This window comes from Dendropsophus ebraccatus, chromosome 10, assembly GCF_027789765.1.
Source record: "Dendropsophus ebraccatus isolate aDenEbr1 chromosome 10, aDenEbr1.pat, whole genome shotgun sequence".
Taxonomy (NCBI): domain Eukaryota; kingdom Metazoa; phylum Chordata; class Amphibia; order Anura; family Hylidae; genus Dendropsophus; species Dendropsophus ebraccatus.
This window is the reverse complement of record NC_091463.1, coordinates 69,057,193-69,070,246: the sequence shown is the minus strand read 5'-3', so window position 1 is coordinate 69,070,246 and position 13,054 is coordinate 69,057,193. Positions and strand designations below refer to the sequence as shown.

The 13,054-nt window shown below is 46.3% G+C and overlaps 1 protein-coding gene across 1 annotated transcript in view; it reads left to right on the top strand.

The window, feature by feature from the left end:
- LOC138765951 (integrator complex subunit 6-like) overlaps positions 1-13,054 on the top strand; it is a 57,265-nt gene that overhangs the window by 21,617 nt on the left and 22,594 nt on the right. The window contains 6 exon segments of the mRNA XM_069943151.1: positions 6,766-6,915; positions 7,944-8,033; positions 8,813-8,996; positions 9,436-9,564; positions 9,955-10,118; positions 11,562-11,714. Of these exon segments, the coding sequence (XP_069799252.1) occupies positions 6,766-6,915; positions 7,944-8,033; positions 8,813-8,996; positions 9,436-9,564; positions 9,955-10,118; positions 11,562-11,714 (870 nt within the window).

The following is a 13,054-nucleotide window of genomic DNA, read 5'->3' as shown; positions in this document are numbered from 1 at the left end:
GTTTGATATACAATTGATGATCATATACAATTGATGATCATTATTTTTATGGAGTATTTTGGGCAGTTGGGGGGGGGGGGGCTGCTTTTAGTGATTTTTATAACTGTATTGGGTCTGTATCTTGCCATTGCGGTGAGCTATTGCATTCCTCTGTGTTTTTGTGTGTTTGGTATACAATACACATATGCCATTCTTGATAAATCATTATATACATACACAGACCACTGCTATTAGAGTAGAGTGCTGTTTGGTAACCTAGACAACTAGCTGTCAACAATTGGAGGAAAAGAATAGACATATCAGGAGAAGGAGGCAAGTTTGCTAAATTACTGTATTTGCGTAAATATTTGAACTGTACCTGTCACAAAGTCTGAACACCTAGGCTAAAAAGACATGATAGGCGCCATAGGGTGATACCAAAACCTAAAAGGAGCCATAAAATTGGTATGCTCATCTTTTGTAGGTTGTACAGACTACAACACCTCAAAACGCCATCAGTGAAGAAAGGCACAAAAGCCACAGCAGCCAGTCCAGGTTCGTCCGAGATTCTGAGCCATGAGATCAGGGACCTCTAGTAAGCGATAGTGTCAACGCCACAGAGCTATCTGGGGTTATATTGGACGTATTGTGGCGCTGAATGGCACGAGTCACAGATAATATAAAATAGCAATGCTTTTGTTGTCTCATATAACTACGCATTTCAGGGTCTGTGCCCTTTTTCAAGTTAGTAGAGGCATCCCTTCTACCCCTTTAAATGCACATTAAAAGCTGTGTGTGTGAATGTAATCATAAAGGGAAATAGTTAAGCTTTGGATCAAACTTTATCTTTCCGCAGCTGTATGCCTTCTACACTAGAGGCATGTCCATCACCAGGGTTCAGTTTTATGGCGTACAGTGTAAAGGCCCAATTACACGAGCGATAATCGGCCCGATGCGGGCGATTATCTCTCTGTATAATAAAGACAGCGATCAACCAATGAAACGCTCATAGGCTGGTCATTTCTTTAGGCCCAGACCTAAAATCATCAGCCACCAACCGCGCATCGCTACATGTAATAGCGATGCACGGCCGACAGTTCTACAAACAGTTTACATCACCTGTCCACGTTCCTGGCGTTCTCCTGCGCTCTGCTTCCTCCCCAATCCCGCGCAGCAGCTTTAGAGCAGCCTGTCTAAGCTGACAGGCCACTCAGCAAATCACTGATCCGTCAGTGTGGTCCCGGCCAGTGATTGGCTGAGCGGCCTGTCAGCTCAGACAGGCCGCTTTGAAGCTGCTGCGTGGGATCCGGGAGGAATCGGCACAAGAGAATGCTGGCAACGTGGACAGGTGATGTAAACTGTTTAGGCAAGTGCTGCACGAACACGATGCACGATGGCCGTGCAGCCCTTACTACATGATTATCGGGCCGTGTAATAGGCCAAGTAAACAAGTGCTGATCTTGCAGATTGGCGGTCGTTTACAGTATTGATCGGGCTGCCATTGGCTGTTTTAATCGGACCCTAAGTGAACTATTTCACGGGCCGAGGAGGGCCCGATCAACGATATAAACGAGCGGCAATCTGCTAGATCGCCGCTCGTTTACTGGGCCTATTCCACGGCCCGATGATCGCTGAGCGAGGGCTGCAGGGATATCGTTACCGATGTCCTTGCAGCATACATTACCTGTCAGGTCTTCTGCTCTGCTCCGTCTTCCTCGCTGGGTCCTGCGCGCTCTAGCTTCAGAATGGTCGCAGTCAGCTGACTGGCCATTCTGAAGCTAGAGCGTGCGGGACCCGAGGAGGAAGACAGGAGCGGAGGAGAAGCCCTGCAGGTAATGTATGCTGCTGCTGCTGCTTCTCAAATCGTTGGTCGCCCGCCGCACATCGCTATTCAACCGTAGCAATGCGAGGTGGGGGAACGATGATTTTAGGTTTGGCCCTAAATGAACGATCAGCCGATCATTGGCTGATCGTTCTCTCTATTTCACCGAGCGGTAATCGGCCGAATCGTCCCCATTCAGCCCGATTCGACCGATTATCGTTACTGTGGAATAGGGCCCTAAGACTATGGAGATCTCTTTACTGAAGAGTATTTCGAGAACGACGCTTCACTGCGTGGGGACCTGTGAAGTCATCTTGCACATTTTAGGTCCTTTATAATCTTAGAAATTGGTGAGAGCAAAAGCTGAATGTGTGAATGCGCTGAATAATGATTTATGAGTAATCTGGGATGGGAAAAGTAGTTAACAATTTTATCTTTTAACATGAGCTCCGATGGGGGGGTTGGGGGGGGGGGTGTTTCCTATAGGAAATAATTCTCAGTCACTCCCATGTCGTAATGAGGACTTAAAGGGGTATTCCCCCCAAGAGCTAAAAAAAATGTAATGCCCCCAAACCTAGCTATTCTTACTCACCAAGTCCCTCTGAGTATTTTGAGACGTCTCCCATCTTTCTAGCTGCTGCCGTTCCTGAGTTACAAGTTTTTCTAAAAGCCGATCTATATCCAAGATAGGAAACTACATTTCCCATCATGCAATGCTTATGCCTGATGGTGAAGTAGCAGAGCTGAGACAATGAAGGAGATGATGAGTGTAGCAAAGCCGAGTTGGGGGGGACGGTGTAGCAGAGCCGAGTTGGGGGGATGGTGTAGCAGAGCCGAGTTGGGGGGGACGGTGTAGCAGGGCCGAGTTGGGGGGGACGGTGTAGCAGGGCCGAGTTGGGGGGGACGGTGTAGCAGGGCCGAGTTGGGGGGGACGGTGTAGCAGGGGCCGAGTTGGGGGGGACGGTGTAGCAGGGCCGAGTTGGGGGGGACGATTGTAGCAGGGCCGAGTTGGGGGGGACGGTTGTAGCAGGGCCGAGTTGGGGGGGACGGTGTAGCAGGGCCGAGTTGGGGGGGACGGTTGTAGCAGGGCCGAGTTGGGGGGGACGGTGTAGCGGGCCAAGTTGGGGGGGGACGGTGTAGCAGGGCCGAGTTGGGGGGGGGGGGGCGGTGTAGCAGGGCCGAGTTGGGGGGGTGGCGGTGTATGTAGCAGGGCTGAGTTGGGGGGGGGGTGGCGGTGTAGCAGGGCCGAGTTGGGGGGAGGGTGGCGGTGTAGCAGGGCCGAGTTGGGGGGGGGCGGTGTAGCAGGGGGCCGAGTTGGGGGGGGGTGGGTGGCGGTGTAGCAGGGGCCGAGTTGGGGGGGGGGGTGGCGGTGTTGCAGGGCCGAGTTGGGGGGGGTGGTGGCGGTGTAGCAGGGGCCGAGTTGGGGGGGGTGGCGGTGTAGCAGGGGGGCCGAGTTGGGGGGGGGGGGGGGGTGGCGGTGTAGCAGGGCCGAGGTGGGGGGGGGGGGGCGGTGTGGCAGGGCCGAGTTGGGGGGGGCGGTGTAGCAGGGCCGAGTTGGCGGTGACGCAGGCGATTGCAGGGGGCGGAGCTTGTCGCCGGCGGTCGTGGGGGCAGAGCTTGGGGGTGATGGGGGGTGGGGGGTTGTGTGCTGCGGGTGAGTGCTGGACGGTGCGCCGGGAGGCTCTGGACACAGGGGGTGAGCTCTGGGCTGGGGGTGACCGGGTGGCTGCTGTTAGTTAGCTGCTGTCTCCCTCTCTAACAGCAGCCACCCCATCAGTGTTCTCAGTCACTTCACTGTGCTGGGACTGAGGACACGTGATGCCGTCTCGGAGGGTGGGGGCCAGGAGCAGGGAGCGTGTCGGGTTGGACTGAGGTCTGATGATTCTATGCAATCCATGGAGGTGAATGCAGCTGGATAACAGCAAAACTGTGCAGAATCCATAATAACTTTATATTGGAAAGATGGAAAGCTACGGGTGGGCAGCGTAGTTAATGCTAAAAATAATTTTGGGGGAATACCACTTTAACAGAGAACTTTCATCAATAGTTATATAAAGGACATGCTCAGTTTTGGTAGACTGGCTGTGGGAGTGAGACGGGAGAGATCACACAAGGCAATAGGAAATTAGTAGCTTGTGGGCTTTGCTATTACCATCCCATATAGTAACTAGTGAATGGAGATGCAGGTGCACTTTTTTCCCACTTGGGGCACTCATCCTCTTGAATCTTGGAACAGTTTTATCACAATTCGTAGGAAAATAACAGGGAAATTTGCTGCAAAAATGCAGTGTGTGAACGCAGACTAAAGGGTCCGTTAAAAAAGAGGGCCAGTTGACTTGAACACCATTGATGGTCATATTGAGCAGCTATTTGCTTGGTTAAAAGGACCCTAAGGGTATGTGCACACTGAATATGCATAATAAGGGTATAGTGTACTGAATATGCGCCGTGTGACTGACGCTTAATGGGGTAGTGCGGCGGCCACACACAAAATAAATAAAAAAACACACACATAAAATACTACCATCCTCTGGTGACCATCGCCGTTCGAATTTCCTTCCGGCCATGACCATCTTCGGCCGCCGTCCTCGCTTCCAGGTCTGGGTGCTGTGAATGGCAGAGAAAAGGCTGCTGGTGCGCAGCCTTTTCTTCTCCTATTCACTGCTGTGGAAGACAGCAAAGAGGAAGGAGATGAGGACCGCCCCATGCTGCATGTATGTGCCCACATATGTCCTGCTTATTCCTTCATACTCCCTGCAGTCTTTGTCACCCTTATGTTTCCAATCCTCTCCATCCCTGCTATAATGTGCCTTCACTCACACTCGCCTATACACACTGCTGCTATAATGTGCTTGCACTCCCACTCAGCTATACACAATGCTGCTATAATGTGGCTGCACCTACACTCAGCCATTCACACTGCTGTATAGAAAAATTTCTCACGGTCCTCCTGCACAGCTCTGTGATTCTCACATCCTGATTGGTCCATGTTTAACCCCCCTCCCTTCCCCATTGCTGTCATGTGACCACACAGACCCTAACAGCAGCCCTGCTTCTCTATTCTACCTGCTTCTCTACTCTATTGTACTATGCTACTGTATTATGGGGATCTGCAGTTCCATCCTGTATCTACTAACTGCTTTTATTTTTTACTATACATTATACTGCACATGCTGATTGCTATACTGTACAGTAACTTATAATATGACGTTTGTTTGTTTCATTTGTTTTACATGTTCAGAATTTTTTTTAAAAAATCATTATTTTTGGGGTGGGGCCAATTGTCTGCATATCAGTGATTTCTTATGGGAAAATTTGCTTTGGTTTAAGAGTGATTTGGATTACAAGCTCAGTCCCGGAATGAATTATGCTCGTAATCTAAGGCACCACTATACCACTAATGGAATGGCTTTTTTTGGGTCACACAAGGACTCTTGTTTTTTTTTTTTTTTTTTTCTTAGTGTGTTTTTTCAAGGATAGTTTGCTTCTAAGAGGGATCTGCTGCCAGGTTTAGTATTCATCTGCTGCTCCAGCCGTAATTATTCGTAGCTCTTAGAAGAGGCGGTAGGTGAAAGACTGCACACTGTTCCCATCACAGGCCGCATCCGGCCCAGCTGCTCCCCTCATACTGTACAGGAGACACTTCTGAGCTGCCTGATGTGCACATAATGGATGGCAGCCTATTTCAGATGGTTTTCCATCTTTGTTCCCAGTGTAACATGTGACACTTGTGTCTTCTTTACCATCCTGTCCTTTTATTATGTACAAAGAATAAAGGACAATGTTCCTTAAGAAGGCTGTTCTTGAGGACAGAACTTTGTCATCAGCATTTCGTTCTTTTCTTGGCAGAAAGCTTTGCTCCCACAACGTCTTATTATTTATGCTTGTTCCTGGCCAGCCGCTTCATTATGTGTCTGCAGGGAAAGCAGCAACCTGCAATACCTGACGACATCAAGATTTTTTACTTGTAGACTGAATGTGTTCATCCTGAGCTTCCTGGTTCATGTGGAAAAAACTATAACTTCAATAAAGTCTATGGCATGGCAGTATAAGATAAACCTCTATCAACCATAATGAAAGGGCTCAATATGGGCTTATGCAGCTGAACTGCGATGAAACCCAGGACACTGCAGGAATATTGCCCATGAGTTTGCATTATATGCCTAAAGAAACCATTTCCTTAAAGTGTCACTGTCGTTTACATTTTTTTTTTCAGAAATCAATAGTACCCTGTCTTCATGGTTTTCTATGGAGAGGGGGAGGGTGGAGGGAGATGAGGCACCAAAACAGGACAACAAAAGTTGATTTACAGCTACATCCCATCATCGGGCTATCTCCTCTGAAGTCAGCACTGACCTCTCTGACCTCTGAATACTGGCTTTTATACAGCTCCCACTGTGTAATCCTTTGTTCTCTGCTGGCAACTAATCTCCCCCTCCCCTCTTCATAAGTTACACAAGGCTCAACTGATGTAAAAGAGTCGATATTTCCTGATAATGAGCAGTGAATGAGAGAGGAGGGAGAGGGGACCTGGGGAAAGTCCTTTTGAATGCAGATAGTGGTATATTTGCCAAATAAACCCAATTACAAAGTTTATTAAAATCGCCTGGACTATTGATTTCTGCCAAAAACAAACCAAAAAAACGACGACAGTGACACTTTAATTTCTCAGTATGTAAGTCTATGGCATTGCAGTATACAAGATACAGCTCTGGCTTATTAATGCAGATATACAGTATATACCAGGGTAATGGGAAGGTGGATGATTTCCCCATGTTCGCATTAGCAGTTCTCACAGTAACTTTCTTGACAGATGGCATAGTACAAACGCTCAGGGACTGATCTAGACTTCATATCTCTCACGGTTGTCTAATAATTGATGACTCATCCATTGTTTTTCTTGAATGTCATTGTAAGAAATTGTAAGAACCACTTTTTAACAATAAGATTTTTTTTTTAAACAGGCTGGCTGGAAGGAAAATCATGCAACGTTCATGAATGAGCTGAAGAACCTCCAGGCTTCTGGACTCACCACTCTCGGCCAAGCACTAAGATCCTCTTTTGATTTACTCAATTTGAATAGGTTGGTGTCTGGAATCGATAACTATGGACAGGTGTGTATCACAAAAGTTTGTGGAAGTCTCTCTTTTTTTAAATTTTCTTTCTCCTCCTCACTAAAGAGGTATTTTCACCTAGGAGATTACATAGGATAGGGGATAACAAGCTGATCTCTGGGGGTCCGACCCGAGAGTTGGAATGCAATCCGATCCTGAGAGTAGGGATGAATCAGCTTGTTACTCCGGTGAAACTAGGAGAGCAGAGTTTTGTGGGGAGGGGAAAGCCCAGGAGAGATCCAGTAGATGGTGATGCAATACTGTAGCTCACAGTAAGTCAGCCACACAGGAGAGGCTGATCTTCTGTATACATGTGAAAGCATATAATTTACTAGGGGTCCCAGTGGTGGTCACGTGACCCGCCTACAGTAATGAAAGCTGAATAAATACAGCTGAATTGGGGTGAAAAAAACAACTCTACAGGAATATTGCTCACAGGTTTGCATTATATGGCCAAAGAATAGCAGCAATATCCAATAGCTGCACACACTGTCTCTGATGTCCGAATGCAATGATCAGGACTTAGACCTGCCCTACCAGGTGTGACAAGGAGGGGGTAGTATGAAACGCTTTCAGCATTGGAGCAGAAGGCTTTAGCTGTCTTTTGCTCCCTATACAACCCCTTTTAATTCCTTTAACATGTTAAAGGAGTTTTTCCACTATAGCAAGTAATGGTATACATATTTAAGACAGGAGGATCAGCGCTGTGGAAATCTAACATGGCCGCTCTAATTGCCTTCTGAAACGAAGCACCTGCTTGTCTGGCAGCCCCTCCATAGACTTTAGATTGACATCTGATGCTGTGAAGATGATGAGTATAACGCAGCTTTAGTCTGACTGCGTGTAGCTGGCATCCAGCTTATATATTGCATGGCCAACTGATCCAGCAAAAGACTGCAGGTGAGCTGCCAGGGAATGGACGTGCAAAGGCAACTTTAGGCAATCAGTGTACATTGATCAGACATGCATATGAAAGCAATAAAGCCTGCCTGCGGTATTATAAACATTGTACTATTACTGTCTTATAGGGAAGAAATCCGTTCTTTTTGGAACCCTCCATTTTAATTACAATCACAGATGGAAATAAGCTTACAATTCCTTCAGGTGTTTTAGAAGAGGTAAGTGCATATTGTGTACTAGGTCATCTCTAGATCTTGTTGTTGTTCCTTGATGTTTTTGAGGTGCTTTTAAAAGAGCTTTCTGGGTTTATAAAACTGATGGCCTATTTGAGGGGAGTCACTGCACCAATGCCCATACAAAGAGAACAGTACTGGAAGTCATTATAGTGGTGGTGCTGGTTACCCCAGTTCAGCTTCTGTTTAGTTCAATAGAAGCTGAGCTGCAGTAACCCACGTCACCTCTACATGGTAGCTTGCACAGGGCTTCTGGCACTGTTCTACCTGTATAGTTCTGGTGCAGACATAGTTCTGGTTCAGACATTAATGCCCTATCCTGTGGGTAGGCCCATCAATGTTATAAACCCGGACAACCCCTTTAATAGGGATAAGCACATTTTCATTATGAATCACTAAATCTGTTTGTCGAGCATCAGCATCCGATTTGTTCTGCCTGCAAAAAGTGATTCCACTTTCTAAGTGCTTTGTTTCCTCTGAAGTGTCACTCCAGACTTCCAGGGAATTGGAACACTTGGAGAGTGTCAATGATTTTTCTAGACAAAACAAATTGACTACTTATGCTTGAGATCCGAGTTTGGTGATGTGTTCTGTACTGTGCCTGATATCCTTCGAATGAACCCTTAGTTTCATTCATTAGCACGATGAAGGGGTTCTGTCCCTTTTAATATTTTTCTGCAGGCACAGCGCCTTACATACAAATGTGTTTTTGTAATGATTAGCGCCAATTGATTTAACCCTTGTATGTGTTATGTTTTTTTTAGCTACATCTTCCTTTAAACTCTCCGTTACCTGGAAGCGAGCTGACAAAAGAACCATTCCGGTGGGATCAAAGGCTGTTTGCACTTGTACTTCGGCTTCCAGGAGCTTTGTCTGTAGAGCCCGAGCAGGTCGGGAGTGTACCTTCTGATGATTCTGCTATTACTCAGATGTGTGAAGTCACCGGAGGTACAATGCTGCTTCTGCTTCTTTCTAACAAGCACAGACACTACTGTAATTGTTACTGATGCGGTTCCCCTTTAGCTTTGTACAGTTGCTTTGGCAACCAGCTATATCTCCCTCCAACACTTAATACTTCTAACAGGAGATGCGGCTACAGTCATACCTGAAGGTATAGATTGTTGCAGCAATTTGCAATAATATTAGTTCGTGAATTTAGCAGCGATCCCATGGGAGTGCTTGGAATCTTATTGAAACTGCAATTTTCCCTACCGTCCTATACAATTACTGTGTTCCTTCAGCCTAAAACTAATGGTTATGCTTTTTCTTAAATTTTTGAGTTAACCTTTTGTGTAAACTTAATAATAATAATCAATAGTAGCTAATAATTTTGGGTCATTTCAAGTAAAAACGTGGTAATTTTACCTGGTCTGTGTTCTCGTTTCAGGTCGATCATACTGTGTCAGGACACAGAGGATGTTGAACCAGTGCTTAGAGTCTTTAGTCCAAAAAGTTCAGAGCGGTGTTGTGATCAACTTTGAGAAGACCGGTCCTGACCCTACGCCAAATGGTGAAGGTAAAAAAATCTTCTTACTCTTTGAACTTTAAGGGAAATTTACAGACGTCACCCAGGGGCCACTTCCCGTCTTTAGATCTAATTAATCTGCAAAGCTTTTACTGTAGTAAGCTGTTTTAGGGATGTATTCGACACATGACATCTTCCAGGATATTGCTGAGTGTGAGCAAGATTTTAGTATAAATTATCAGATAATAGAGCAGGGACATGAAATTCCCAATCCATCAGGAGAACCAGACAACAACAACCTGCGTCTGAACAGAGATTGGCTACAGCTCACTTCATGGCAGCACTCCACCGTGACTGTGAGCTGCTTTTATAAGCTGTCATTTGTTTTACATCTTTTAATCAACACATTTGTTTTCTTGCTTTTTTTTTTTTTTCCTCTAGATGTTCTTCCAGATCCCCCCAGGCCCATTAATTCTTTTGCTCCACAAGCATGGCATAGTTGTCATAAACTGATCTATGTGCGGCCTAATCCAAAGACTGGTGTTCCTGTTGGACACTGGCCAATTCCTGAGTCCTTCTGGCCTGATCAGAACTCTCCAACCTTGGTAAGTACACTTCCAGAATGTTGCATAGTTTGCAAAGGAGTTGATAAGCTTTAGCACAGGAGTTTGCAGGTTCATTTATGTAAGAGGTTTTGCTATTAAGAGACATTGGGCTTATTTACTAAGATGTCATTCCCCCCCCCCTTCTTGCCATAGTTATGTTGTAGTATTTTCTGTCTTAATTTACTAATGTGTCCCATTGCCCTTAGTAAATCTGGCAGGTTTTTCACTTAGCAAGAGTAAAACCTGATCTTCCCACCACACTAGAAGTGGCTGATATTTAGAATGGAAAACCCGTCAAAAAATGACTGTTTGCTTAGTAAATAGGACAGTTATGGCTGGTCTTAAAGGACACACCCATTACATGTCCACTTTTTGGGGTTTAAAACACAAAATGACAAGTTTGTAGGGGTTTCTGGCATTTTTGTGTTGCATGATGTTAGTAAATTCGGCAGGGAAAAAAACGACACACTTCTGCCAGAAGCACATTAGTAAACCAGACCTATTTATCTGTGAGGTTCCAAATTCTGGGACCCCACCAATTCAAAGAATGAGGACAAAATTGCTCTGAAAATGTAGAATGAACAGAGTGCACTGTGTGTGCATGGGCAGGGCTCTGCATTCTCTGTTGGGCCAATGGACTTGGCAATGTTTGTGGCCCCATAGAGAATAAATGGCGTTCAGGCCATGCATGGGATATGCACTCTGTTCATTGTGAGACAGTTGTGTTCCCACACTAGGGATAAATCGGTAGGTGTCAGCAGCCCCCTCATCTATTAGCTTGTTGTCCCCCAACCCTGTAAATGAGGAACAGTCCCATATCTCCTGTATACCTGGTATGGCTATGTTGCTGTCCAGTTCTTGGACTGAATTTACTTTCAGAGGCCCATGTTAGTAGCTATAATTTCTTACAGTTGAAAATTTGCTTTGAATTGTTTCCACTATGGGCAATGTGTATACTGTGACACAAATTTTAAATTGTGAGAAGTATTAGGGCCAAGTGAAAAGCTTATATCTTTCTGTTCAGAAGCAAAGCAAATGTTTGATCATGCTTGAAAAAACTTACCCTTGACTTCCCATATGTTGAGAGAAGAGTAAGTTGTTACATCGTTAACCAAAAGCGTATCTGGAACTCCTGGACCTGCTTCTTCCCTCAACCAGCAAACCAGATCCTCTTAATTCATCATAGTCACATTTTGTTCTATGGCCAGTCACCTTTGCTTCTTACCCGTATGGCCACTTTGCTTCCCAAATACCCCACACAAGTTGGGATTGACAGAGAATTGCCAGTGATTAGATAACTGAATGACAGTGTATGGAATTATGGCACATCTGTGGCAGAGAACCATATATAATCCTCTGATTTCTACTGCAGTCCTTGTAGTAAAATACATCACCTAACATAAGACCTTATCATTTGTATTGATGTAACTTTTTTCTTTTTAGCCCCCACGCTCTGCCCATCCTGTGGTGAAATTTTCCTGTGTTCACTGTGAACCTATGGTCATCGATAAACTACCTTTTGACAAGTACGAGCTTGAGCCTTCTCCGCTAACCCAGTATATTCTAGAACGAAAGTCACCTCATACCTGCTGGCAGGTCAGTGCATCAGTGATACGTTACTGAAGGACTATATGAGAGATGCTTAAAGGAGAAGTCCGGTGAAAATTTTTGTCCCAAAAGTTATACAAACCACCAACATACATTTATTACGGAAAATGCTTATAAAGTGCTTTTTTTTCCCTGCAGTTACTACTGCATCAAGGCTTCACTTCCTGGATAAAATGGTGATGTCGCGACCCGACTCCCAGAGCTGTGCGGGCTGTGGCTGCTGGAGAGTATGATGGCAGAGGCATGCTCAGTGTCCCTCAGTGTCCCTCTGCCATCATCCTCTCCAGCAGCCACAGCCCACACAGCTCTGGGAGTCTGGTCGTGACATCACCATGTTATCCAGGAAGTGAAGCCTTGATGCAGTAGTAAGTGCATGGAAAAAAGCACTTTATAAGCATTTCCTGTAAAAAGTGTATATTGGGAATTTGTATAACTTTTGGGGGGCACTACAATACTTTAATAAAAATTCTTGCCGGACTTCCTCCTTTAAGTGGGCAAGCAGAGGGAAATGGTTTAATATCTATATAGTTAAACTGTTAATCCTTCACGTCTCTTTGTAAATCTATTGTTGGTGATTTTTTAATTATTCTCGCCAATTGCCCAAGCAGCTTACAGACTACTCTGCAATCTATTGGGGTAATCTTATATTACACATAGGTAAAATAGTCAGTGCAAACTCTGTAACCCGAGTCAGTTCGCAAAACTGCTCATGTCCCCACACACACACTGTCTTAAAGGGAACCAATCACGCCGAAATTGCCCCCATTGATAAGGAAGCGTGCTGGTACATCAGCCAGCACGCTTCCCAAACATCCCCCTGTCCCCTCCGTCCCCTCTTTTGTTAGCCCGTAATCTTACTTTTGTGATGTCCGGCGCCGTATGCTAATCAGCCCCAAGTAGTCAAGGTGGGCTGAACTAGTCAAGGTGGGCTGTACTAGTCATGGTCCTGGGCCCAGAGGGGCGTGATTCAAAGACCTTCGCTCCGCCGACGTCATCTCTGGCCCGCGTTCATGTCGGCGGCGCGCCGCGTCTTTCGCATGCCGCGCATGCGCAGTACGGCGGGAGAAGACACTGACGTACTGCGCGTGTGTGGCGTGCGGAAGACGTCGGCGGCGCTTGCGTTCCAACGCCGACGTCTTCCACGCACGCGCAGTACGTCAGCGTCTTCTCCCGCCGTACTGCGCATGCGAAAGACGCGGCGCGCCGACGACGTGAGCGCGGGCCAGAGATGACGTCGGCGGAGCGAAGGTCTTTGAATCACGCCCCTCTGGGCGTGATTACAGCGCCCAGGACCGTGACTAGTACAGCCCACCTTGACTAGTTCAGCC